This window comes from Solanum lycopersicum, chromosome 5 (assembly GCF_036512215.1).
Source record: "Solanum lycopersicum chromosome 5, SLM_r2.1".
NCBI lineage: Eukaryota > Viridiplantae > Streptophyta > Magnoliopsida > Solanales > Solanaceae > Solanum > Solanum lycopersicum.
The window spans coordinates 4,112,872-4,140,684 of NC_090804.1; the positions used below are offsets into that span (position 1 = coordinate 4,112,872).

The window sequence follows — 27,813 nt, forward strand, 5'->3', positions numbered from 1 at the left end:
CTGTTGCCCCTACCATGTTGTGATGTAGTGGCTCCAGTTTGCCCATCACCTCGGCCGTTTTGGTGACCACCATTACCTCGACCACCACGTCCTCCAGAATAACGGCCTCTACCATGACCACCTCTACCTCTAGCTATTGGGGGTCTATAACTTTGTCTGGGACAATTTTTCCTAATATGTCCAATCTCCCCACATCCATAACATTCTCTGGAGTCAATCCTAGGCCCCTCGGAGAAGTGTTGACCGGTCTGAGGTGGTCCCCAACTACAGTCTGTAGTGAAGACTGAATTGGTCGGACTGAGTAACTTCCCGAACCCTGTCCTCTAGTGTAAGAACCATTAAACTCACCTCCCTTTCGAAGCCTTTTTGATGTCGATGTTGGGGTGAAGTCGTCTGGCTTCACTCCTTCCACTTCTATCACAAAGTCTACCACTTCTTGGAAGGATTTTGCCGTTGTCGCTACCTGTAAGGCCGAAATCCGCAATTCTGACCTCAACACCTTCACAAACCGGCGAATCCGCTCTTGAGGACTGAAACAGAGTTGAGTGGCATATCTGGACAGTGCACGGAACTTAGCCTCATAAGCATTAACCGACATCCTACCTTGCTCTAGGCTCAGGAACTCATCCCTTTTCCTATCCCTCAAAGTCCGGGGGATATACTTCTCCATAAACAAGCTAGAGAATGAGGCCCAAGTCATAGGTGGTGCCTCTGTCGGTTGACACTCAACATGGGATCGCCACCACATTTTGGCGTTCCCTTGAAACTGATAAGTCACAAACTCCACACCAAACCGTTCTACTATACCCATCTTGTGTAGTAGCTCGTGACAGTCAACCAGAAAATCATAAGCATCCTCCGATTCAGCACCCTTGAAGACTGGAGGTTTCAATTTCAAGAACTTACTGAAAAGTTCATGCTGATCACTTGTCATTATAGGCCCAGTAGTCAGACGTGGAAACGTGCCTATTTCCAATGGAATATCCATGCGGGGAGCCATAGTAGCCGCATGTTGTACCTCCGGAGCCTGAGGTGCTGGTGCAGAAAACACTGGGGGTGTCTGGCCCTGATCAGATAACCCGCTAAGATAAGTCAGAACCTGATTGATCATCTCTGGGGTAGGTTGGGGTGGCATTTCCTCATTTTGCACTTGTTCATTCACCCCATCCTCCCCCTCTCTTATAACTTCCTCAGTCGGTGAAGGAGTCACCGCCCTAGTACCAGATGGGCTCGGTGCTCGTCTTCTTCCTCTAGAGGACGTCCTCCCACGACCTCTTCCACGGCCCCTCGCCGCTGTTCTTCCTCGAGCCACAGCCCTAGTGGCTGGCTCAGTTGTTTCTTGTCTGGCCGGTGTTGGTGTTGACGTAGTCGTTGCTCTAGTTCTAACCATCTGCGAAAGAGAGTGAAGATGGTCAGATACCAATTTGTATCGCCTAGATACCAATTGGACTCAAGTAGTAGCACGAAAGAAAGAATGAAAGAGTGAAATTTTTTTCCTAAAGTCTTATAGTCTCTCAAGGAAAAGTAAAGGCGTCCCCCTACCGTTCCTTAAGACTCTACTAGACCTGTTCTTGTGTGATGAGACCAACGAACCTAATGCTCTGATACCAAGTTTGTCACGACCCAAATCCGGGCCGAGACTGGCACCCACACTTACCCTCCTATGTGAGTGAACCAACCAATCTAACCTTAACATTTCAATGTAATAACAACAAAAGTAATGCGGAAGACTTAAACTCATTAATAAAAATCAATAATCAACTTCTATAACTCAAAAACTTATCATTATCCCCAGAATCTGGAAGTCATCACCACAAGAACATCTACAATCAAATGACTAAACTAAGAGTATTCTAAAAGCTAAAAATACATAAGAAGCTAGTCCGTGCCGGAGGTTCAAGGCATCAAGACGTGACGGAGGAGATCCAGTCCAAGCTAGAAGTGTTAGCTCACCCTGAAGATCCGGTGTGACGAAGACTGGCTTGAATTACTGTTGAGTCGAAGATGACGGCACGTTTGCTGCATTCCACAATTAAACAAGAAGAAAACAATAAAAGTAGGGGTCAGTACAAACACGGGTACTGAGTAGATATCATCGGCCAACTCAAAATAGGGAACAGTATATATCAAGTATTATCATAAATCAACTATAAAACTCAACATGTAACAACAACAAGTACTATAATCATCAATAAGTACCATCAAATTCACACATGAGGACTCAAGCCCCAATACCATACTCATTTAGGAATCATGTTCGTTAGATTGAGTATATTAACATCTTTCAAGATTCATTATCTTTCCTCCTCTTGTGTCGGTTCGTGACACTCCGATCCCCTAATTCTATGTGTCGAAACGTGACACTCCGATCCCCTACATGTATCGGAACGTGACACTCCGATCCACTAAATCTATGTGTCGGAACGTGACACTCCGATCCACTAAATCTATGTGTCGGAACGTGACACTCCGATCCACTAATATCATTCTGTAAATCATCAAGCCTTCTCTATACCAAGGCATCCTCAATCCCATTACTTTAATTCATCAAGCCTTCTTCTATACCAAGGCATCATCATTAATAATGTATATTAAAGTTTCTTTTCAAGATTTGGGATTCAATATTTTTGATCATGCTTATCTTATCACAATCACATAATCATATTCATGCAAACATACAATTAAGCATATAGTAGGGTTTACAATGCTACCAATACATATCATTCTCTATTAAGAGTTTACTATGAAAGCATGAAAACCATAACCTACCTCCACCGAAGATTAGAAATCAAGCAAGCAAGTTCCCAAAGCTTTGTTCTTCTTCTCGTTTCTCCTCTTTCCCGTTCGTTTCTCCCTCTCTTTCTGTTCTTTTCTTCTTTTTCTTATTCAACCCTCTTTCTTTTACCCTAATTAGTATATAATTAAGAATAAAAGGTGGCAATAATACCCCGCTAATTAACTTAGGGTTACCTCTTTTAACCCTCAAGAATTTGAGTTATTAATATAAACCCACAAAGTCTATAATTAAGGAAAGAATAGTCCAAAAACGTCCCTTAAAACTTCACCAGAAATCCGACTCTGCCTGGGATTTGCGCAACCTGTGACGGGCCGTCGTGCCTGCGACGGTCCGTCCTGCAGGTCGTCGCAGAGTTCAGAGACCCAAATTTCCACCAAGGGTCTGTGACGGTCCGTCACACCTGTGACGGTCCGTCCTGCCATTCCGTCACAAAGTTCAAAGAGTTGATTTTCAGTACCCAATTTCAGATTTTCTAAGTATTTTGGGACGAGACCCCCTCGACGATCCGTCGTGCCCATGACGTTCCGTCGTGGGGTCCGTCGCTTCTGCCAGTTTTTCCAGAATTGAAGTCTGTTGCTCAAAACGACTAAACGGGTCGTTACATTTAAGATGTTAAATATCAAGTTATAAATAAACTTTTTAATAATAAACTACTTATAGCATATTATTATCAAGTTATAGATCAAGAAAAAATATATTATTCTCATTAACTTTTTAAAATAATAATTAACTTATTTAAATAATTACATTTATTATTCAATTACCTTATTTAAGCCAATGTAGTTAATTAAATTTATTATTTTAAGTTACCTTTTTTAAACAAAACTCTTAATTAATGTAATTTAAATTAAATATTATATAGTTACCTTTTCTAAGATAACTACAAAATAAGGATTTTATCAATATCTAAAACAATTACAGTTTTATTTTTAAAACTGTAAAACGTTATCTAAAAAAAAATTATATTCCCCAAATTTTTGTTCTTCCCCAAATCCTTTAAAAATCATTACCTTTGCACGCCTATCAAAATTATTCACCAAATTTCGCACGCCAAAATTTTTATTTTCACCAAAAATTCGCTTAAAATCGCTTCTCTTTTAACAGTCTTCTTCAAGAATTCTCAAATATTTGCATTCAAATCTTCATTTTTAGCACTCAAATCTTCAACTCTTGCGCTAAACAAACCGTACAATGTCGAAAAGAGGCAATGAATACTATACACTTTCAAATACAAACAGAAACAGATATTAATTATATTACTGGTATAAATAATGTATTAAAAATGTATGAATTATATCATACAATTATACATTAATAAATGTGTATCACCTTCTTGCATACATTATTCATACCAGTAATATACATACAATTTGTTTCTGTTTGTATTTTGAAAAAATATATATTTCAAAATACAAACGTAAACAAATTGTATGTATATTACTGGTATGAATAATGTATGAAAACTGTATGAATTATAACATATTATAATTTAATATGTATAACATAAACACACATTATTTTTTTATATGCAAGTATTGAATTTGTATAAATGTATAAATTTTGTATGTAGTCCCCATTATGAATGTAATAACTGAATAAATGTTATATGATTATATGAATTATTATTGTTAAAATTTGTTAATATATGAACAGTTGTATATACAATTTATGACATTTGTATGAAAAGTAATTTTATTCAATAAAAAACATTTTATAACAATGTAAACCCTCAAAAACACAGATTTAACAGTACGACATCATTGTTTTTGTACAGGATAATTTGAACAAGTCTTCCTATTGTGTCCAACCTGATGGCATCTACTGCATGTGCTTTTTGTCCTCTTGAATTTCACATCTACGAACCCCTTCCACCGTTCAAGTTTGGGTCTTCCTGCTACTCTTTTTGGACCAGGCAGCATCAATTTAGGATTTGAAATATAACTTGGTATATCCCATGTACTCTCGCACGGGATAGGCTCGACAGAAATGACATAAGCATCTTTGAAATTCTTGAGGCTATAAAAAGCAGAACAGAAATCTGCTTCATGTAACTTCCTGTACCGGAGAACAACAATTGCATGGCCACACGGTATCTCATAATGTTGAAATCTTTCGCAACTACACATCCTTGTGTTCAAATTTACTATATATTTCTTTGATTTCTCAGCTACAACATGCAGATCAACAGTTGAAGGTATCACCTGTGGAAAAAAAAAATTTATACATGCTGCAGATTAGTATGAATTAAAAATACAATACAGTGAAACACATACCCTCATATTGCACAACAACGTAATACTTTTCTCTAGATAAATATCATATTTTTTTGTCAGATTAGATGTAGCCTTATCAGCCTCATCATTATGCTTGTGAATCCACCTTTGAATTAAAATTACATTCAGTGCATCCCATAATAAAATTATAAATTTATTCATACATAATTAATACACACTTCATACACAATTTATATACAAGTCACTGTTTAACACACACTTTGTACAAAAATAATACACACTTCATACACAATTTAATACACAATTACTACACTGTTTATACACTATTTTAATTTAATACACAATTAATACATTATTTATTACACACTTAATACCATTTTATACAAAATTAATATACAAATCATACACAATTTATATACAAGTCACATATATATGCAATAATAAAATTTTAAATTAATACCAAATTAAAACAATTTTTATACATACTGCATACTACACAATTAACTACTACATACAAACTAAAATACACTTTCATACTCAATTTATCCAATTTAATAAAAAAATTAATATACTGTTAATTCAAAATTTATACAGAATTCATATATATATTAAAAATCAATAATATCTACGTACTACTATAAAAATTGACTTTCGTATATATTGTTCATACACTATTTATATACATTAAAATACAAAATGTATACATTATTAATACAAAATGTCAGATATTGTTCTACTGTTTCAAAAACAAAAAATTTGCAAATTGATCAAAAACTGTAAACTTTTTAATTTTAACCAGTAATCACATTTAACATCATTCTTCGTTTTAATTACACATGAAAATACATTTAATATTAGGAAATATTTATTAGTGGAAACACTGAATAAATGTATCACAAAAAAAAATATATCAATTGAACATATGCAATATAACATGGGAAAAAATACGACACATTAATAAAATATTAGAAAAAACTAACCTGATGAATTTCATTTGCCACCATGTTTAATTAAAATTGACATAAATTTCTCCATCAAATCAAATCTAAACTTTTTCAACCTTCAATTTTAATTGTTTTCCCAAAAAAAAAACGATAAAATATGACAGAATTCGAATATATGAATATACATAAATTTCTGGAAAAAAATGATACACGTTTATGGAAAGAAGATAACAGAATACAATTTTTTAAGGATAAAAAATCAAAACTAATTATCATTAAAAACGGATTGAGATAATTAAGGTGCATATCTATAATTAATATATTTTAAAATCTCTTAAAAGGTGCACATTTTGTTAGCAGTTAAAAAACATTAACTACATTCACGGAAATTATCCAATTTTAATTAATCATTTTTTTATTTTATTTTTCATCCTAATTTTACAGAATAAATATTAACAATATTTTAATTTAAATAAATGCTATAAGTTGATATATTAAATGTTATAGAATGAAAATCAAAATATTATGCCATAACTTGAGAATATGACTACATAATATGCTATATACCTAATTTACACTTATTATATTATATATTCATAAGTCATAATGTACAAAATTTCTAATATGATAAAAGTCGACCTCATAAATTTACATCAAACATAAAATCAATGATAGAGCTAGTATTTTTGTAATCTAATGTAATAACCATTGCAAATCAAATGAAAATGGAAAACAAAAATAGGAAATTTCACACGAATTTCATAGTGTTAAGAGCTAATCACATCTTATTTCTATTTTTTTTCTAAATTACAAAAAATTCTTAAATTTGGTGGAATCCGGATACATCTCAAAACGTCTCAATACATCGAGTTCCGGCCTCAACATCTCGATATGTTTTGTGCATCTCGATGCATCGCGCACGTCCCAATACATCACGTAAGTGATGTATTCGATCGATATATCACGTAAAGTTATCTGACCAATACATCGTGTAAAATTCCATAAATAAAAAGAGTTGAGGTTTTTGAAATTTCTTCGAATGATAGGAAATTTTTTTGAAAAACTAATAAAATAAATCGTGTACTTATATATTTTTTTTCCATAAAAATATGACGAACGAACTTACACTAATAAGGGAAAGGGGTAATTAAATAAAACCATTTATGACCTGTTTGCTAATTAGGTAAATTTAGCCTCTAATTAAGGTTGATGGTATTTATTTATTTTTGTGCTCTTTCAGATTATACGAGGGCTGGCGGCTGTTATTAGATAAAACTCGTTCATTTTTATTTGTTACGATTTATATTTTTCAATTAAATAGTATAAATTATAGAAGAATATTTTAAAGTTATTTTTTAAATTATATCAATATGAAAAAGGTATATCTGTCTGTATGATGTTCCAATATTCAAAATTTTAGATTAACTTAATTTAATTTAATTTTAAAAATTAATTAAATTAAATCTAAAAATATAATTTGACAAATAAAAAAAAAACGTAATATTAAAATATAGAAAAATGTATTTTAGTTTCAATGGCACATGTTGTTTGCCTTTTAATATACAATTATTTTGTGTCCATAAAATATGAGTGATTAGTTACTTTGATGTAAGCATTTCTCATTGGGTATCGTCAGCAATGTCATAGAGTATGATGGAGTTTCGATTTTGGTAATTTATGATTAATAAATAATCTACATTATTTTATTTCCTAACTTGCTGTGACAGAGCATAGTCATATTTTTTTTTAAAAAAAAATGAAAATGGTGTTAAAGAATGACAAAAGTCTCATATTGGTTATTAATGAGATGTGTGAACTCATTCTAAGGCTTGGACAATCCTCCTTCCTTTGAGATAACTTTTGAGGTATTAGTTAGGCCTAAGACCTAATTTCACATGATATCAGAGTAGGATCCGTCTCAACCGATGTTAGGATCCCCAAAATCAAAATTGTCTCACACCAGATGCTAAGTTTTTGGGGTATCAATTAGATGTAATGACCCAAAAGCTCCTCTTTAGAATTTTTGAATATTTGTTTAACTTAAGTTAATTAATTTTAATTGTTGGATCTAAAGAAATAAAATGGGCAGAAGATAATGGTTATTGTGATTTTTAGATTTGAAAAATTAAAAATTATTTCAATTTTAATAAGATAAATGGCAATGTTGCAGTAGTGTGGGTTGTTGGTGTGTTGTGGATAAGATAATCACAAACACGGAGGGAAGAAGATGAACAGTGTTTTAAAAATATTATTTTGGCCTGAAAAAAGCTCCTCACGCTGACTTTAAGTGTATTACACTCACCATATCATGTCAGCGAAAAGTGTCAAAATAACACAGAAATCCTACGTGAGGGGTTTAAAATGAACATTGCCCAATTAAGACGTCTAAATGAAATTTCGTGCCAAATATAAGAATCACCGATGGATAAGGCATTATAATATTAATAGTAAAAAATTTCAAAGTATAGTAAATATGAATAGTTAAATAAATAATTTTTCTTTTTCCTGATTAATTCAGGCAAAAACAATTACTTCGTTTATCTTGTTAACATGATAAGACATTCGATGCATTTAATTTAGTTCCTAGCCTTCATTGATCGATGCAATATTTTTTCTATTTCACAAGCAGAACACATAAAGTCATAATACACGAAAGATTAATTTACTTCTGACCATTTGTATTATGATAGCTCGACAAATAACTAAAGCTTTTTTTAGTTTTATAATCTTAAATATGTCACGTTATTTTATAGGGCTATAAAACTTGTCATCGACAATAAAATTAAAATTTTAAATTAAATTATTGAAAACCATACAGCACTATTAAAAAAATAGTGTTACGTAAATTATTGGTAGAAGCAAAAAACCAATAATTTTGTTTTATTTTTATGTTTCGTATCAAATGGTGCATGGAATAGGGAGCAGGCGGCTAAGGATGTTTAGTTGGATTAGGACCCTACACTAATTATACATTACTACTATTATCTTAAGTTTGTAATTAATTAATCTAATTAAATATTAATCGCGTATGGACTTGAGAAGAAGTCCTATTTAATATTTGTAAATAAAGTCTAAAGTCATACGTCTTGCCAATAAATTATCATAGTATTCAAAAATACTAGGAACATTTGACACTTGTATGATGAGTAAAATGATTTGTTAATAACCAACCTACTAATTTTTCTATGAATTTTTTCACACCTAACTTGAAATTAAACGACTTGCATAACAATATGACATAGATTCGAATTATGTATCTCCCATTTGTGTATTATGGACTTTTGAGATAAAGATTTTTTTTTTAATCGTCGATGTAAAAAGGTCAATTAAGCAAAATTCTTTTTATTGGAAAGTAGGGTGTAGTTATGAAAGAATTGAAATGTTTTCTTAAAAAATAATTGATTTTTTAACTTATTTAATTTCTAATATGTACAATAATAACATCATAACATAAATATCTCAAAATGATTATATCTATGGAATTTGGAAGTATGGACTAGGAGAAATTAATGAACTTGAAATGTATATTTATAAACCTTATTTTTTCTACTAGAAACGTTATTTTCCTAACTAGAGTCAAATATATCTATGTTCAGAGAAATCCTAGTAGTTTAATAGATTGATTTTATAAATTATCACCTTATTAATGAAATTTTGACTTTTTCATTTGTGAAATTAGGTCTTAGGTCTAATGTCACGATCCAAAAATGGACGTGAATGGCACTCGTCTTATCCCACCAAGACAAGTCAGCCTAAAACCCAATATCTAACAAAATGTGGAAGTAAATGACAATCCAATAACAATTTCTATTATGAAACCAAGTCATATTAATTCAACCCCCAAAACCAGGTTGTCACGTGCACAAGCCTCTAATGTAAATATTAGAATTTGAAATAAAATAGAAGTCTAACATGAAGTTGTTTTTCAAGTAAAACAAAGTCATAAACTGGAGTAGGAAAGTTCGCTGAGATGACAAACAGCTACCTCACAATCCTCCACAAGATGCCTCAGAAACGAAGAGAATGGAAGGTATCACAAAAATCCGGGCTTGTAACCTACAAAAATTTGTAGAAGCAAGGGGTGAGTACCAAACCACGCGGGACCCAACAAGCAAACCTCTAAACACAAGTTAAGTGAACAAAATACAGGTACTCCTTACACCCTATCTAAACCTCCACGCTATAGCCTAACAGTTTACCAAACACACCACTCAATAACCACACTCTATCAGTTTACACATTCTCAATAACAACTCAATATTCAACAGTCACAAGCTTCACAGAGAAACAATCACAAGATCAGCAAAACACATGTTCAAGTTCATCAATATTAAAAATGTGCAATGCCATGAGATGCAATGTCAAATATCGTGATGCATGTCTTTCCTAACGATACACACCCGCTGTCTCTCAGGCCAGAACCCATGGGGGACATATCTGTCCATGCATCTGTCGCGGCGCACGACACGACCTTCGATAAAATAGTAACCTTCGCGGCGTGCGATACGTCCCTCGAAATATAATATCTATCGCGGCGCGCGATACGACCCTCGAAAATAGTACATCATTCTCTTACCACAACCATGTCTCAGATACAATGCAAATGACATGTTCAAATGAAAAGGAGGAGATAACCATTTGATAACAAAGCACGCACAATTTACAACAAGAAATACAACACCAACAAATAAACAACAAGTCTCCAAATCATTCTCAACATCACACAAGGAAATACACGAATTTCGTACGCTTAACAAGAGTTTAGAAATCCACTTGCCTCAAATCAACGAACAATCACTCCGGGACTTGTGTTTTCCCCTTTCGTTGAGCTTCCAAACCAATGCAATCTATTCAAGTATATAGTTGGAATCAGATTCCGACACTAACAACACTTACGTTATATAGGTTTAGCTTAGACCGAAAAGCTTATCCAACTTTATAATTAAGTTAATATATAAATTCTCATATTTCCAAATTTCAAGTCTAGGTTAAAGCATAATTTCCCAATACCATAAATTTAATTATATTCATATAACATTTTAATCTAATATTTGATTACTTCTATCACTAACTCATAACTTTAATAATAATGTGATACCATATATATATCTTCTGAAAGTGTTTCTTCAAAAGACGATACAGTAAAAACAGGTTGAAGTTGGGGTGGGTGGGGGGTAAAGAGGATGGACGCTCTAATGGGGTGGAGGAGCGGTTGGGGTTGGGATATGTAGGGTGGAGAAGACGCCGGGGAGAGGGGGTGAAGAAGACAAGAGTGAGTTTCTTGAATTATTTGAGTTTTAAATGCCACATGTCATCAAGTTAGTAATTATTTTTTCTTTTTACTTAAAAGTCATTAGTTTAGAATTATTTTTACATATATGACATGTGTCTTTGTTTAATTCGTCACTTGTGTATTACACACACTTTGTATTTTTGGATGATTGTTAAAATAGTGTCAAAATGACATAACTAAATCCTACATGAAAGGTTTAAAATGAACATCACCCAGCAGAGATGTCTAAGTAAAATTTCGTGCCAATTTAAAAAATCACGAATAGATTAAGTCGTATTATAATATATACTTCAGCTAAGTTTTTGAAAAAATAACATAGGTAAAAATACATGACATATTTTAGTACGATGGACAAAGAAAAAAATGTTGTAGTGAGCGTCAAGTCAACACTTCATACAAATTAAAAGTAGATATATATACATTTAAAATTAAATAGCTACTTAGATTATAAATATTTATATTGTTAAGGGGTAACATCATAGCCGTTTAAGCAACAACTTGCACCTTCCCTTTTATGAAATTCTTTTTTGTAGCACTATAAATCAAAGTCATGATAGATACACAAAATATACAAATTGGCCTTTAGTTTCTCCAATAATCTCTCAAAAAAATGGATGATCTTGCTCTTATCTTTTCTCATCATAATAATGGTGAGTCATCAAGAAAACAACTACATAAAGAAAAAGAAGATGAAAAGGCAAATTCTTTAGCTTGTATAATTTCTTTCAACAATAATTTTGAAAATTCTTTGTCAATCCCAAAAGATGAGGCAAATAATACTATAAGTTTCTCAAATATTAATAACATTATTGGTGCAAAATTTGGAGAAAGAAGGAGTGGGGAGCAAGCACTTGAACATTTGTTGGCTGAAAGAAAGAGAAGAAAGAGGATATCTAAGTTGTTTGTTTCCTTAGCCTCTCTCATTCCTGGCCTCAACAAGGTACGTACTGACTCGATTAATTAAAATTTAAATAATAGTATATGACTCAAGGATTTAGTTGCAGGGTGATCGATAAAGATTTTGTGTGAACTATTCTATAATAGTTCGTAAAGTACTTGTAGAATAATTTGAGAACAATCTAAGGAACACTAAAGTTATAAGGGTTTTATTCGTTATTTATATAAATGTGATTCACTTGATGTATTTGTATCATTTTTAATTGAGAAATAATTAGAGTTAGTGACTGACCGTAAATTTTCTTTTCCTTAAATATTTTTCACGTAAAACTATGTGGTCTTTCTTTTCGTTATTATTCCTTTCATTTGACATTATCTCATAACCTAACATTTAATCAAGGAGGAAAATGACATTACACTTCCTATAAAAAGATGTTCCTTATCATTTTCAAAACTCTTGAGGGGCGTTCAATTAACCAAGTGCATGCAATATATTATTAGTTGTTCATTCAGATATAATAATTTTAGTCAAACCCTATATGTATTGTTACTAAATTCACTAAATACATAAAAATAGTTTTAAACTCGAGCTCATAATATTCTAAACGTTTTGTATCGGCGCATTAATTGAAACTATGTTAAATTATTATATGATAGATGGACAAGGCATCAATTCTTGAAGGAGCAGCCACTCTCATTAGACAACTTGGTGAAAGGGCAAAAGAAGATGATCACCATCAATCTACCATAGGCATGATGACTAAGAATAATTTATTACCAGAAGTTGAAATAAAGAGTTTAGAAAAAGAGTTGCTCATTACAATATTATTATACAAAAACCAACAAAAAAGAAATATTGATGAAATATTAAGTGTGATCCAAAGACTTCATTTAACTATCAAGACCACCAATTTCATGCCATTTGGCACCACCTCAATGCATATCACAGTTATTGCTCAGGTTTGATTTCCTTCCTACTATATTTAATAGAATTTGATGTTTATGAATTCTATAGTCTCGTATTCATCTTAATTTTGAATTAATTTTATATATATTTTACTGAATTTTTCTTAATAGGTGCATATAGTGGATAGATATTGCAAATGAAAATATTTCATTTCTTGAGTTTTAGTGAGAGTTCATATGTTAAATGTAGAAGCAATCTCTCATCTTTTCAAAGAATCTAATAAGAAACAAGGTATGAATCAAAGTGAGTTTTTACATATTATGCGTAGAATATAAGTACATTTAACTTTAAACCAAAATTAAAAATTGAAAGGATCGTGTGTCACTTTCGTTGAGAAAGCACATGCCCAAAATTTAACTATTGATCTATCAATTACACATAAAAGATCCGTTTGATGTACGAAGTATCCTATGTTAGTAGAATCAAAGAAGGATTGTACCCTAGAGGTTACGATATAGACAGACGAAAGTCTTCCCTAATACAATGGCTACTTCCATAGCTCGATTACATGTCAATTTATATTTGATGAAAATATTTTTAAATAGTGAAATTCAGTTTATCCGAATGAACTTCATATTGATATTTGATTCGTTGGTGAGTAACAATGAATCAACTATTTACGGGTTAAAAAAAACCAATAATCTCTAGTAGAAATTTTATATTTGCGTAAAACAAATTACTTAATATTATATTTATAAATAATTTATCTCATACTCGTGAATGTCAATGAAGTACATCATAATTCATAATACATTAATTGCATGGTGTTTCATATATTTCAATTTGTTATATATAATAATATTTATTTTCTCTCCTAATATTTTTTTTTAACAGATGAATGATGAGTTTTGTGAAACAACAGATTTTCTTGCTGAGAAATTAAGATCATTGATAAGTAAAGTGTGAAGACTAATGTCTGGACAGCAGACAAGTTATACATTTGTTATTATATATGCAAATAATAATTAATTAATCACTGATCACATGTATTTTGTACATATGTCTATCACTGTATCGCATAATTTAAAACATGTGTTTCTATAAATATGAGGAGAATAATTAATAGTGTCATCCTTTCATGTAACGTAAATTCATATTAATCAAAGACTTCAATCCAGATAATAAAATTTATTTTACATTAAAAAAATAATTCTACGATTTGATTGTGGTAAATTAAACAAAATTTGTTGATATTCAATACTTGGATCCGTTCTATAACCATTAATTATAGTGTCATTCCACTATTTCAATACAATAACATAATAATTTGAGATTGGTTAAAATTGAAAGATGTTTGGGATAATAGCATTTTTTATTCATAAGTTATTGGTGAATTCCTTTTTTTTTTTTTGATATATGATATTAAGCAAATTTAGTTTTCTTAATGAAGTAAAATGTCTGTTTTTTGGTCCTTTCATATAGAAAATAGTCATATTTTACTATTTATAGAATTATTTTACCGTTTAATATGGAGTAATAATATAAAATTAACACAAGATACGAGTAATTAAAATAGTAAGATGATATAGTATTTATGTGATTTTAGATAAGAGGTTATGGAGATTGATGATTAGATAGAAAATAATTAGCACATAGTCGAGCATTATTTAGCTTCCTTATCAATATGCTATTATTATTTTCTTACTATCTTGTTCTTCGATTTATTACTAACATGTTTTTTTTTTTACTTTTCTTACAGTATTATTTGTTATAACTATTAATCTCTTCTCCTTTACTTTTAGCATATTCTTTCATTACGGTATATCTTTTTCATACTAGACTTCGATGTACTTTATTAATCTATCATCACAAAGACAAGGATAAAACTATACACCACACTTTTTAGAAATTAGAATTCACTTATGAAATTACATTAATATTATTATTATAAAGAGATGTTTAGTCAAATACCGTAAAAAATATAATCAGAATTATGAATAACCAAGGGATTTAAACACTGTTAATCCAAGATATTTTCAACAAGTATAATTATTAATTAATTGGAGTGGATTTAAATAAAGTACCAATATTCCAAGAAGTGGAATGCAAGCAGAAAGAACCAAGAAAAAATACCCCTTTTTTACAAATAAAATTAGTTTGGCATGGAAAAAAATAAAATAAAATAAATGGCGGCTAAAAGTCAAGTCAAGATAATTTTAAAACTAAAATGTCACTTTTACAAAACTCCAAATATTTATAACTGAAAAACTAAAATTTAATCATAATGCCGCGTTTGGATGTCCCACTAACAAAACAAATAACAAGTCAAACTAAATTGGTAAACTAATAATCTACCTAGTAATTACCTTTCAAAAAATGATTCTTCTAATTGATTTTTATTGTATAGTTGTATGGTGTCAATTAATAAACATTATTGTAATACTTTGAAAAATATATTGGTTGATAAAGTTGACCAAGAGTCGATAGTGACTAAAAATCTAACATTTCAAGGGTCATCATGCCGTTTGAGCTACTTAACTAACGATGAGATATTTTGAGTTATAAACTAAACCATTTCGAATAGTTTACGAGTAAAATTAACCTCTTTTCCTTCAAGTATGATCAATATATACTCCTTACGTTTTATATTATTTAACTCGAGTTGACAGTTAACAACATATTCTATAAGAAAATATTAATTAGAAATGTATTTTATTAATATAATAAATTATTTTTGACTTTAATCTATCAAACAAGTTTATCAAAATGACTATTCTCATTATGCGGATCAAGTATTTTGAAGCGGAGAAAATATATAACTTAAACCTTTTAATACTAAACTCACTTTTCAAGTATTTGTTTTCAACACTAATTGCCTATCACAAGTAGGTAGAAAACATTAATGGTGAAGAGTTTCATATTTGAAAAGTCAAAAAAATACAAATCCTTCTAGGTTGAGTAAAGTATCATTTTCTTAACTTTGTGGACTAGTACAATAATTTACTTGAGAATAAAGGGCCCACTCATACATATTAATTGACCTAAATTCAAACAATATACGACTATTTAAGCAAAATAAATGACGAAAATTCAAAGTGTAAACAACTAAACATTATAATAAGTTATCTTTGATTAAAATAATTAGTGTTTAATTTACAAAACGGAACATATTCTTTAAATGAGCTAAACTTATCACGAATAGTAATCTTATACGCTTCAAATTGTGACTGACTCTACTTCTAAAGGTAAAGATATGAGTGAGCCAAACTTACCACGAATGATAAAATTAAAACTTTTCGTAGAGTTAAAAAAGGACAAATCTTAACATTATTCCTTGAAATAATATAAGGTTAAGGTTAATATACAAGCATTGACTAACATACAAAAAATAGGACATATTCTTTAGATTTATTTCCACTTGCAGACGTGTTGAAAGACCAAATTCTTATCACTAGTAACTTTGACCACAAACATATAAAAAAACTCTATAAATACAAAGCCAAAACTCAAAAAATATACAAAAAATAAATAAATCAAGAACACATTTTTTTTTCAAAGATTCATCAATGGAAATATTCAAGAGAAACATGGGGACTCTTCGAGACGAATTCGAAGGTGACGATTTTTACGATGAGTTAAGAAGACAAATGTTAATACTAACAACAGAAGATGAAGAAGATTATGTTCAACAATCAAATGATCAATTCAAGAATTCAAAAAGAGTAGAAATGAAATCTTTAGTGTTACAACAACCTAAAGGAATTCAATTTTATTGGTATGGAGATAAAGAGGATTATAATAAAGTTCCAAAATGGTTATTGGATTTATGGAGTAAAGGAAATAGAGATGAAGTGTTAAATGGAACAGGAGTTTTTATTCCACATATTGTCAAATCAAGAAGAAGAAATAAATCAAGTATGTTCCCCTTTATCTTGTATTATATTAAAATAATTTATAGTTACATACCTAATTTTCTCTTGATCGTTTGATCGAACGCCTCAAATATTTTTTTCAAGAAAAAAAATAAATATTTTTGACTTCCCAAAACCTCGATAACACAGTCTATTAGTCTTATTTAAACAATTTTTTCCTTGAATATCTTCTATGGCTTATACTTTTTATTTTCTCATTTCTGTCTGCAGGAAGGAAGAATACTGAAAGAGGAAAAATATACAAGCCAGTGTCAACAGGAAACTGTTGATCAATCAATAATTATAGTTTTAATCATCAAAAATAAATTATGAAGTTTTGATGTATTGTATTAGCCATGTAAAATATTTATTAGATTTATTTATGAATTTAAAAGGCACGTCTCCATAAGATCTACCGTAGAATTACACAGAATATATTGTTATTGTAATCACCTGAATATATGAAGTTTTTTTCATTAACAAACAACAATTGCAACCAACAGAGTTGTACATACAACGACCAACGTTTTACTAAGGACTATCTTCAAATAGGTAACTGACATACCTAGTACAAGAAAATAGCTAAAGCTAAGATAATAGTATACAGATCACACTATATGCTGTCATAGTGTGATTTCGAGTGAAAGACTTTTGAAAGTTGTGAACTTACTATATAATGACTTATCTTCACAATTTCAAAGGTGTAGGAAAATGACTACGAAAAGGAGGAACCTTGTAGAGATGAATACGACGTACTAGAGTTGGTCTTTGGGGCGTGCTAACCACAACGAGCTGAGTGCTCGAAGCCTTGACATGTAATCACTTATGACAAGGAGGGCTCGAGCAGCTTGACGAGTAGTCAAGATTCGATGCAATTGTTGCAAAGTACGTTGTCGCAGAAGATCAGCCTAGCAATAAAGAAGGCATATAAATGTGAATTTCGTTGCATAGAGAAAAGTTTGAAGTGTTGTAAAGTACTTTGAACAGAGGACAGTTAGTTACCTGATAAAGGAAGTTCTCAAGAGTGGCAAGCTGGTTCATTGCAATCGCCATTTGCCCCATATAGTCGGCTACATTTCCCGAGCCACTAGGGCCGAGAGACGTAGACGAAAGTGTATCAATGAGTAATTGTTGCAGGGCTTCCATACCTTGTGATAGCGCGTCCTCGGCTTGCTGAGAAGACTGTTGCAAGTTACATATGCCTATGAGCTGCTGCTCTGTAAACGGTTCAAGATGGTTGCCAAGAATCTGTATTCCCAATGTCAGCACATCAGTATACGAAAATAAAACACTACTCGGAAATGACACTTAGGTCGTAGTGTTACTAATGTAGTTTCTTGTCCTTCAATTATTATTTCGATGAAGTTACTGTTCAACATGTGTCGTTACACTTTCATATCCATCACTTCTTTTTCTAGATTTCTTTTATTTGTTTTCCTTGACTGTACACGCTCTCTACCTCTGATCCCACTGTGTAAAGACTACACTAGATATATTGTTGTAGGAAATGATACTTTAAACATAGTATGGTAGTTGAACGGAAGGGCCTGATTTACCTTGAGAAGCTCAGAAGAACGAAATCCACCTAACCACATGAAACACCTCTCTACAGGAGTCTTCCACATGCCTGACAGCATATGAAAAACATCTGCTTTTAAACCTACACTCTTTAGCTTGAATTTTTCGTCATAATGTGACATTACTCCATCAACGAGATGACGCAGTTCATTATCGCCCCTGTGAGAATTTACAGCTGATCGGAGATCACTGATAAGTCGTTGATGTTCATCTAGCCAACGTGCATAATCCATGTCAAATGCCAATGCCCCTGTACAAGTATCACAATTACCCCCCATTCATGACTAACACAACGCCAGGTCATAAATCGATCAAAAATACTCTTGATAAGTTCTTCAATCAGATTGAAACACAAGACCAAAAACATCAATTTCCTCGTGAAAATTTGACATGTAATGAATGCTAGCAAGGCCAGAAAACTTACCATTTCCACCAGCAGAAAGACTCTGATCTCCTGCATATCCATTAGCAATAAATATGCCCTGCATCCAAGCAATTCATTTTTACTACGTAGAAGTTTCATAAGTTTTGAAACTTCACTAGTTTCTTTCAAGATAACGGATACAATAAAACGGTCCTCTACTTACAAGTTGTAGAGGAAGAGGTATACCTGTTGGCGGGCTCGTTTTAACTCTTGCTCTAACTGTGACAGTTTGAGCCTACTATTCTCCAGCTGTTGAACATATGCCTGTGCAAAACAAAAACCTAATAATCATTTAAACATCAAGCATATATAGGTAGACGTATGAATATATTGATCATCAATGATCAACATCTCGGACTGCCTAACATTAAGCTATAAGCTTAAAATATAACCATGTTTAACAATATAATGCTGTCAGCCAACCACCTCACTTGTGACAATATCTTGGTAATTTTGCATAAATTGAAAATACACCCCCACCCCCCTCTTTCCCCTGCATGATATGAAACCATACGAAGCATATCGTGCTATTTATAATTACAAACAGTGAAACTATTACACAAATTGCATCTGTTTCTCCTACTTATAGTGTTGAACTATATCTTGGACATGTAATGTGTGAGTGAACACCTTATTTGTTTGTTGCAAATGTATGCATCTATTTGACAATAATATAATTCTAAATGCGATGTACACATTAATGTATACATTTTCTGATGGAAGTTATACGACACAACACAGTTGCAAACTAAAGTGAGCTAAACACAAATACAATTACAGAACTGTACATAACAATCAGAAGGACGAAAAGTATCAGTAATGGGAATGTGCCAAATCAATCTCATTTAAAATATTGCAAAAGGTAAATATATTACTTTTTTCCTTAATCGGCTTTTCCTAGCAGCTTCTCGATTCTGAGCCAGCCTGCGAAGTGTCTGCAAATAAGCTAAGTAAAGTAAATACGGTAATAATATGTAACAACTGATGCAATAGGTTAACCGTTGGAATAAAGAGATAAGAGTAAACCAGTACAACAACCTTCTGGTCTCCAAGCTTTACTTTGGACAGGTCCATGGAGTCCACAGCTATTAATGCACCATGCTGAACACCTTGGCCCTACAACACAAAATGAAATAAATGCAAACAGTTCATATAGAGATATCAAATCATTTCCAGATGCATCAAATCCCCCTTGCGTCGAGCGGTCCCCTCTAGGTGCGAATACGATACACTTAATTCGTTCAAACAAATTCAAGGGCAAAACAACAGGTTCATTTATAGAAGATTTCTCAAGTCACTTTCCAACCCAACAATCCATTAAATTCCAAAGATATTATTTACACAGGCTTGTTAAATTAGTCAATATTATATTGAATTCATTAACACGTGATTTTGGAGCGACATTCGATACAAATGATACCCTACCAAGCTGAGTTAGTTCAACCGCAGATAAGTGAAATTAACACATCTCCATAACCCAAAAAAAGTGTGAAATCGATAATAGAAACTTGAAACTCCACTATAACTTGAGATTAAATAATTGAACTGGAGTTTCAAGTTTCTATTATTGATTCTTGAAATCCAAACTTTGCTGCATATATTAGGACAGAGGAAGTACTTTGTTATCTGAATATCTTGGGCTGGTGAGTCACATTCGCATTATCCCTCTTTAGAAGTGGAAAAAAGACAAGGATCGACTATTGCTTAATGCCAGAAATTGCACCTTTCATTGTGTTAAACTATCCCTCCCATTAAGGGGAAAAAAGACGAGGACGGACTACAGCTAAATGTCAAAAATTGCAACTTCCATTGGGGTCGACTACATGAACCTTCATTGTCTACATCGCATTATCCCTCCCTTTAAGAGAAAAAGGAAAAAAAAAGACAAAGGATAGACTATTGCCTAATGCCAAACATTGCAACTTTCATTGGGTGGACTACATGAATCATATTAGGTTATATCACAATCACTTTATCCCTACTTTTCAGGTGAAAAAAGACAAGGATGGACTAATGGCTTAACGCCAAAAATTGCAACTTTCATTGGGGTCGACTACATGAATCTCACCATCTATACCACATTGTTTAAAAAAAAATAGGGGTAGGGGAATCAAACCATCATCAATAACGTGAAAGTTAAAGTAATCAACCAATATAGCTACTAAGATTCCCGCTGTCCGTAACGCATTTTCCCTCCCCTTAAGGAGAAAAAGACAAGGATGAACTATTGCTAAATGTCAAAAAAAAATGCAGTTTCCATTTGGGGTACGGGCTAAAAACCTGATGGTTTCTTTCATCAGTATCAACATCTGTTGAAGTGTCAGTCTGCTGGCTATGGTCTGCAATACCAGAATCACCCCAATTCTCAAAATGCTGCACATTTCCCAATGCCACACCACCACCTACAACACCCCCACCCCCTCCTCCACCACCCACCATTCCTGTTTGTGCCTTCTGCAACATAAACCTCCCTGTCTCCACCCCTGTCTCAGATGAACCAATACTCTGCAATTTCCATTTTCAAACACGTCAACCTCATAAATACAAAAATTAAAAAAATCCACACACTACAAAGATTGATCTTTTTTACTCTTACCGTATTAAGTTCACCAAAGTGTAAGTTATTGTTGTTACAAGAAACAATACCAACATTGTTTGGCCTCATTTCACCATATACAGTACCTATCAAGAAACCAAAAAACAGCAAAAATATTGTCTTTTTAAGGTCACAATCAAAGAAATCAAAAACAATTGAGACATTGTTTGGTGGGGAGATGATAAAAGAAAAAAAATGTATACTTCTACTTAAATCAACAGCATCATCTTGAGTGAATCCTGTAGACTGTTCAAGTTCTCCAATATCAGCAAAGCGTGCTGCAAGTCTACTATCTTCATCACCTCTGTATAAAACACATAAAAATTTGTATCTTTTAATCCCTTTTAACACACAAGAACCTTAAAACCCAAGAAATCATCAAACACATGCACAAATCAAGCTGAAAATAGGGGAGGAGCTTGGATTTTCATCCAGAGATTGAAAATATGAAGAAGTAAACTCACTAAGAAGCCAAAGAGGGACCATTATCTACTCTATAGACATATAAAAAATAATTTTAACAATGTAGAACCGGTGTAATTTTCCACCAAAAGGGATTCGGATGAACCCCTCGGTCCTGTCTGGATTCGCCCCCAGTTGAAAACATATAAAACATGAAAACACAAGAACTTAAACTCCATAAACATGCATAAATAAATCTCAAAACAATAAAGATTGAATCTTTGTATGCCCTTAACTCATACAAAAACTGAAGAACCAATAAAAACATGAAGCCCACATAAAACATGCACTAATCAAGCTGAAAAAAAAATATATAATTTGAATCCTTTTAACCCCTTTACTAATACAAGAACTTAAACTCCATAAACATTCACAAATAATGCTCAAAACAATAAAAATTGAATCTTGTGTATGCCCCTTCACTCATACAAGAACTTAAACTCCATAAACATTCACAAATAAAGCTCAAAACAATAAAAATTGAATCTTTGGTATGCCCCTTCACTCATACAAGAACTTGAAATCCAAGAAAACTTAAACCCCACATAATCAAGCTGAAAAAGACATGTAAAAATTGAATCTTTTTAACCCCTTTACTAACACAATAACTTAAACTCCATAAACATGCAAAAACCAAGCTCAAAACAATAAAAATTGAATCTTTTTATGCCCCCTTCTCTCATACAACAACTTAAAACCAAGAAAACACAAACCCCACAAAAACATGCACAAGTCAAATTGAAAAAAAAAAAAAATATATATATATATATGATACCTGAGGTAATAACTTGAGTGGCAATACATACTAGAGTTACTATTACTATTACTATTATTATTATTATTAATAACAGCTGCTTCTTTGAAAGCTTGCATTTTTTTTTTCCCTTCTCCACTAACTTCAACACCTTAAAAAATAAATTCTTCTTTCCCAAAATAAAATTGTCTGTATTTTTCTTGAAGCTAAATTTTTCAATAAAGAGATTGCGTATGAGTACAGTTTTTATATTAAATTAAAGTATAGTAGTAGTACTACTAGTAATTTAATATAACGCCTGAGTTTCAGATTTAGCCTCTCAGCTTTTTTCATTATTGTAAATTTGACCCCCTCTGTCAATTTGGGCATTTTAGAGTCCCAATAAAATCTTTTTTAAAAACATCTTTACAGATTCCAACATTTTTTTAGTAGTACAAATACGCAAATTAGTATATTTTAGTCATATAATAGGTTAATGGATAGAATCCACATGCTTAAATTGCTATGGTATTAGTGAAAAAATAAGATTTAAATTACGAAGAAAAAAAGGATAAATATATTTTTTAATTAAAGTTAGTATGCAGGTATTTTTTTTTATATTCTTGGGATATTGATGCTTTTATCGTTCAAAAACTAGCGTATATATACCTTTTATGTTAATGGGTATACATGAGTCATAATTTTGTTCACGAATTCGATATTTATTAAATATCAAATTGAAGGATAGAATTATGTTATGTGTCCTTATTTAGTCTTATTTAGATATTTTTAATTTTGGACAACTTTCACATGTAGCAAACATAAAATTTATATTTGTTAACTATGCTTCATAGCAAACATATAAATGTATAATTCGTTATACCTATATAATTGAAGTGAATTGTATAAAATGAGAAAGAGAAAGAGATTTGGCAGAGAATTGCATAAAAACAAAGCGTATAAAACAAATTGTATAATTAGTGTGTAGAACGATTATATACAATTTGTATTTGTATAAAATGAGAAAGAGAGAATGTCAAAAGAGACTTGCGCACGGAATACACAATTGAATCGAATTGTATAAAACGAAAAGGAGAGAAAGACAAAAGATACTTGGGCAGATAATTCACAATTGAATCGAATTGTATAAAACGAGAAAGAGAAAAATTATATACAATTTGAACTTTTATAAAACGAGAAAGAAAGAAAGGCAAAAGAAACTAGGCAGAGGAATAATTTTATTGTATAATTATAACTGTATAGAACGAAAATATATGTATCTTGCATGTGTATGTACAATTTTCTCTCGCTTTATACAAACAGAAATACAATTTATACATTTCACTTCTGTTTGTATAAGCGAGAGAGGCGAGGGTGGCGAGTGAGATTAGGGAGAGTGGCGAGCGATATCTAGGAGAGGGGAGAGAGGAGAACAAAAATATACGTATTTATACAATTTTCTCTGATTTATACAAATAGAAACAGATTTTATATTTTTATACCGTTGTGTTTGTATAAAAGTGAGAGGAATCGGATGAGAGATGAAGCGACAGAGGAGACTGGCGAGCGAAAGATGGAGCGAGAAGAGGAGAGTGGCAAGCGAGAGTTTGAGGGAGAGAGATGGCTTGACAAATAGTTTACTACGATACATAATTAAATCAAAGGATGATTATAACAATTAATTTAATTTATTAATTTGTCATTATATACAATTTTTTCTTTAATTTATTATACCAATAGTAAATTTTACTCTATAAAATATGATATTTTCTTCAAATATACATATCAATTATCATAATCAAATGAAACAGGCCTCAAGTTTCACAACTTATTACGACTAATCTATACGAGGAAAGAAAGTGATATATTTTCATTAATGGTTAATTTATTTATGTTATGATTAAGTGTTAACACACGTTAAAATTTTAAAAAAATCAATCAATGTGGAATCGTATTAAAATTATTTGCCTATGTCAGGTTTCGATTTATTATTAATGTAAAATTTTTATAGATAAATTCAAATTTATTCAATTTCGTATGAATATAAATACAACAATGGAAAAAAAAAACCCTTAAAAATTCAATTTATAATGATTGAAAATTTATATCATGATATACCTATATTCCGTATTCATTAATTATAACATAAGATTCTCTGATCTTAATTTGGATGAGAAAACAGTGTTATAGATTTTATGTTAGAAAAATAAATGTGAAATATTTAATGTAATGTAATGATGCACTTCCCGAGGCAAAAGAAATACCATTAGGGCTTTAGCCTGTAGCACAAGTACTTAGTAGCATTTCGTGAATAATCTTGCCATTTTTAAATGAGGACTCGTTTGGCTGAAACGAATCATCGTGAATTAGCTATTTTAGAATAATTTATTTTATTATATTTATCTTATTATATATATTTAAAAAAATTTATTTCATCACTATAATTTAAATAGCGTGATAAATTATATTAAATATGACAATTAAATATAGGATAAATGGTGTGATATATATATATTTATAAAAAAGCAGTTGGGTGTATTTTATTTAGGAGTAGAAAGGTAAAGATAGGAAAATGTATTAACTTTAATCTTAAATTTTGTAAATAACATTTATTTTAGAACAAAGTATATGTGATTAATTAGACTGGCTTATTTTAGAGCGAAAAAGGAAAGTACCCAAATATTGTGATAAAATAATAAATATTTATTTCGTTCTTAATTAAAAGTTTGAGTTTGAATTATATTGAATATGAAATTATTTTTATTAGATGGTAGCAGTATTTTACCTCTAGGTAATACAATATTAATTTAAATTTAAGAATTTGCATGACTAGTATATGTATAATTAAATCTTTCATAACTAATACATATATAAAATTTCATAAATTTTCTCGTATCTCATAACTCATTCATATATTTTTAAGTTCTAACCAACTCACAAACGGTCTCTTACTAATTTTCGGAGAAAATGACAAATATCTTTATTCATACAGATACACTTTTAATATACACTTTTCATTGTAATTTAAATTTAATTGAACTTTTCATACAAATATAAAAAATGGGAGAAGGGTCAAATGTGCCCCTAAACTATTCGAGAAGGTTTAGATATATCCCCGTTTAACGTTTGGTCCATTTATACCCTCGCCGTCCAACTTTTGGTCTACATATGCCTTTTTTGGCGTTAGTTGACCAACTCGAAATATCCAACTCATTTTACTTTTATTTAAATGCCAAATGGATTTTCCACGTCATTTTTATGTATTATCACTTGAATTTATATTCAAGGAAAAATGGTCAAATATGCCCCTAATCTATTCAAAAAGGTCTAGATATACCCCGTTTAAAGTTTGGTCAATTTATACACTCGCCATTCAACTTTTAGTCTACATATGCCCTTATGGGTGTTAGTTGGTCAATTCGAAATATCCAACTCATTTTACTTTTCTTTAAATGCCAAATGGATTTTTTCCACATCATTTTTATATATTTTTACTTGACATTTATATTAAAAGAGAAAGGGGTCTTTTATGCCCCTAACTATCCGACTTAATTTTAAAACACATATACAACCCGTCTTTTAAATAATCTATACAACCCGACCCCTTTTTTCAAATGTCCTATACGAGTCGGATTAGGCATTATTGAAGTATTTAAATGGCAAACATTATCGTGCTCTGATTGAAACCGCCGAGGAATCAATGGCACGACAACTGAAGGAAAAGGAAGTCGAGGTTTGAAAAGCGTTTTGGCGCAACGCAGAGCTGGAGGCGCAAACCTGGCAGACAAGGGCTAGAGCGGAGAAATTCACCGCAACAACATTACAGACACAACTGCAAGCTGCAACAGGCGATGATGATGTAACTAATAGAATAATTCACACATATATGAGTCGGATTAGGGGCATAATTGAACCGTTTAAAAGATGGTCGTATATGTGTTTTAAAATTGGGTCGGATAGTTAGGGCATAAGTGACCCCTTTCTCTTTTAATATAAATGTCAAGTGATAATATATATATATATATATATATATATATATATATATATATATATATATATATATATATATATATATATATAAATGATGTGAAATCCCATTTGGCATTTAAAGAAAAGTAAAATAAGTTGGATATTTCGAGTTGACCAACTAACACCCATAAGGGTATATGCAGACAAAAAGTTGGATGCGAGGGTATAAATTGACAAAACTTTAAACGGGGGTATATCTAGACCTTTTGAATAGTTTAGGGGAATATTTGACCCTTTTCCCTTGAATATAAATTCAAGTGATAATACATAAAAATGACGTGAAAAATTCATTTGACATTTAAATAAAAGTAAAATGAGTTGGATATTTCGAGTTGGCCAACTAACGCCCAAAAGGGCATATTTAGATCAAAAGTTGGACAGCGAAGATATAAATAGATCAAACTTTAAACGGAGAATATATCTAAACCTTTTCGAATAATTTAGAGGCATATTTGACCCTTTAAAATAAAATTACAAAACGTTGTTCAGTACAGATGCTTTTGTTCTGTCTATGAGTATTTCATTATGATTATTAATATTATTATTATTGTTTATTATTATTATTATTATTGTGTGTAGAAAAAGGTTTGCAGTGTTTTGCAGATACTGTAAATATATATTTGCAGGCTTTTCTTGAAAATTGTTTGTTACGTGTTATAATGGTTTTTTACTGTGAGTAAAACTGCAAGTGTAAGTCCGTAAAATTACCAATAATAGATATTATGACAATATTGCACGTTGAGAAAATAAAACTGGAAAATTCACTTTCTGTTTTTGCTAACAAACAAAAAGTATGGTTTTTTTCTACCATATTGTAAAAAAAAATAAAAATAAAAATGATTGTCATTTTCAGCTAAAAAACAAATGTGTATTAGATTATTCTTACTTTCTATTTTTCCCTATTAGAAAAATATGGATGAATTTAATTATTTAAATGAGAAAAATGAAGTAATAAAGAGCTACATAGTTAATTCATACCCTTTTATTTATTAGGTTAAAATTTTATCG

The 27,813-nt window shown here is 31.3% G+C and overlaps 3 protein-coding genes, 1 long non-coding RNA gene and 1 other non-coding gene across 5 annotated transcripts; 2 read left to right on the plus strand and 3 right to left on the minus strand.

Moving 5' to 3' along the window:
* Window positions 1-264: 264 nt before the first annotated feature.
* On the minus strand, window positions 265-1,583 carry LOC138348458 (uncharacterized). The gene is made up of 2 exons (XM_069297655.1): window positions 453-1,583; window positions 265-316 (listed from the first exon to the last, which is right to left on the minus strand). The coding sequence occupies exons 1-2, from the start codon at window positions 1,388-1,390 to the stop codon at window positions 265-267; spliced, it is 990 nt and encodes a 329-aa protein (XP_069153756.1). The 5' UTR covers window positions 1,391-1,583.
* Window positions 1,584-4,554: 2,971 nt separating this feature from the next.
* Window positions 4,555-6,035, minus strand: LOC112941520 (uncharacterized). The gene is made up of 2 exons (XM_026031002.1): window positions 6,012-6,035; window positions 4,555-4,998 (listed from the first exon to the last, which is right to left on the minus strand). Exons 1-2 carry the CDS (start codon window positions 6,033-6,035, stop codon window positions 4,555-4,557), a joined length of 468 nt encoding a protein of 155 aa, XP_025886787.1.
* A 5,717-nt stretch (window positions 6,036-11,752) lies between these two features.
* LOC101260934 (uncharacterized) lies at window positions 11,753-14,279 on the plus strand. The gene is made up of 3 exons (XR_011221089.1): window positions 11,753-12,208; window positions 12,823-13,125; window positions 13,967-14,279. It is a non-coding gene; the product is annotated as an uncharacterized protein (transcript).
* Window positions 14,280-16,444: 2,165 nt separating this feature from the next.
* On the plus strand, window positions 16,445-17,467 carry LOC101261228 (uncharacterized). Its single transcript, XR_011221090.1, has 2 exons — window positions 16,445-16,987; window positions 17,215-17,467. It is a non-coding gene; the product is annotated as an uncharacterized lncRNA (long non-coding RNA).
* Window positions 17,442-23,032, minus strand: LOC101247526 (transcription factor TGA2.3-like). Its single transcript, XM_004239373.5, has 11 exons — window positions 22,819-23,032; window positions 21,785-21,885; window positions 21,582-21,667; window positions 21,266-21,490; window positions 20,024-20,101; window positions 19,861-19,920; window positions 19,172-19,249; window positions 18,986-19,043; window positions 18,540-18,811; window positions 17,986-18,231; window positions 17,442-17,891 (listed from the first exon to the last, which is right to left on the minus strand). Exons 1-11 carry the CDS (start codon window positions 22,914-22,916, stop codon window positions 17,739-17,741), a joined length of 1,455 nt encoding a protein of 484 aa, XP_004239421.1. The 5' UTR covers window positions 22,917-23,032; the 3' UTR covers window positions 17,442-17,738.
* Between the last annotated feature and the right edge of the window lie 4,781 nt (window positions 23,033-27,813).

Excerpts from the sequence above, each read along its gene's own strand:
- LOC112941520 (XM_026031002.1), bottom strand. The coding sequence starts at position 6,035 with ATGGTGGCAAATGAAATTCATCAG. Across the intron at positions 4,999-6,011 it reads TGGCAAATGAAATTCATCAG|GTGATACCTTCAACTGTTGA; the intron begins GTTAGTTTTTTC and ends TTTTTTCCACAG.
- LOC138348458 (XM_069297655.1), bottom strand. The coding sequence starts at position 1,390 with ATGGTTAGAACTAGAGCAACGACTACGTCAACACCAACACCGGCCAGA. Across the intron at positions 317-452 it reads GCCTTACAGGTAGCGACAAC|GGTTCGGGAAGTTACTCAGT; the intron begins GGCAAAATCCTT and ends ACTAGAGGACAG.
- LOC101247526 (XM_004239373.5), bottom strand. The coding sequence starts at position 22,916 with ATGCAAGCTTTCAAAGAAGCAGCTGTTATTAATAATAATAATAATAGT. Across the intron at positions 20,102-21,265 it reads CTGATGAAAGAAACCATCAG|GGCCAAGGTGTTCAGCATGG; the intron begins GTTTTTAGCCCG and ends TTTGTGTTGTAG. Across the intron at positions 18,812-18,985 it reads TCTTTCTGCTGGTGGAAATG|GGGCATTGGCATTTGACATG; the intron begins GTAAGTTTTCTG and ends ATACTTGTACAG.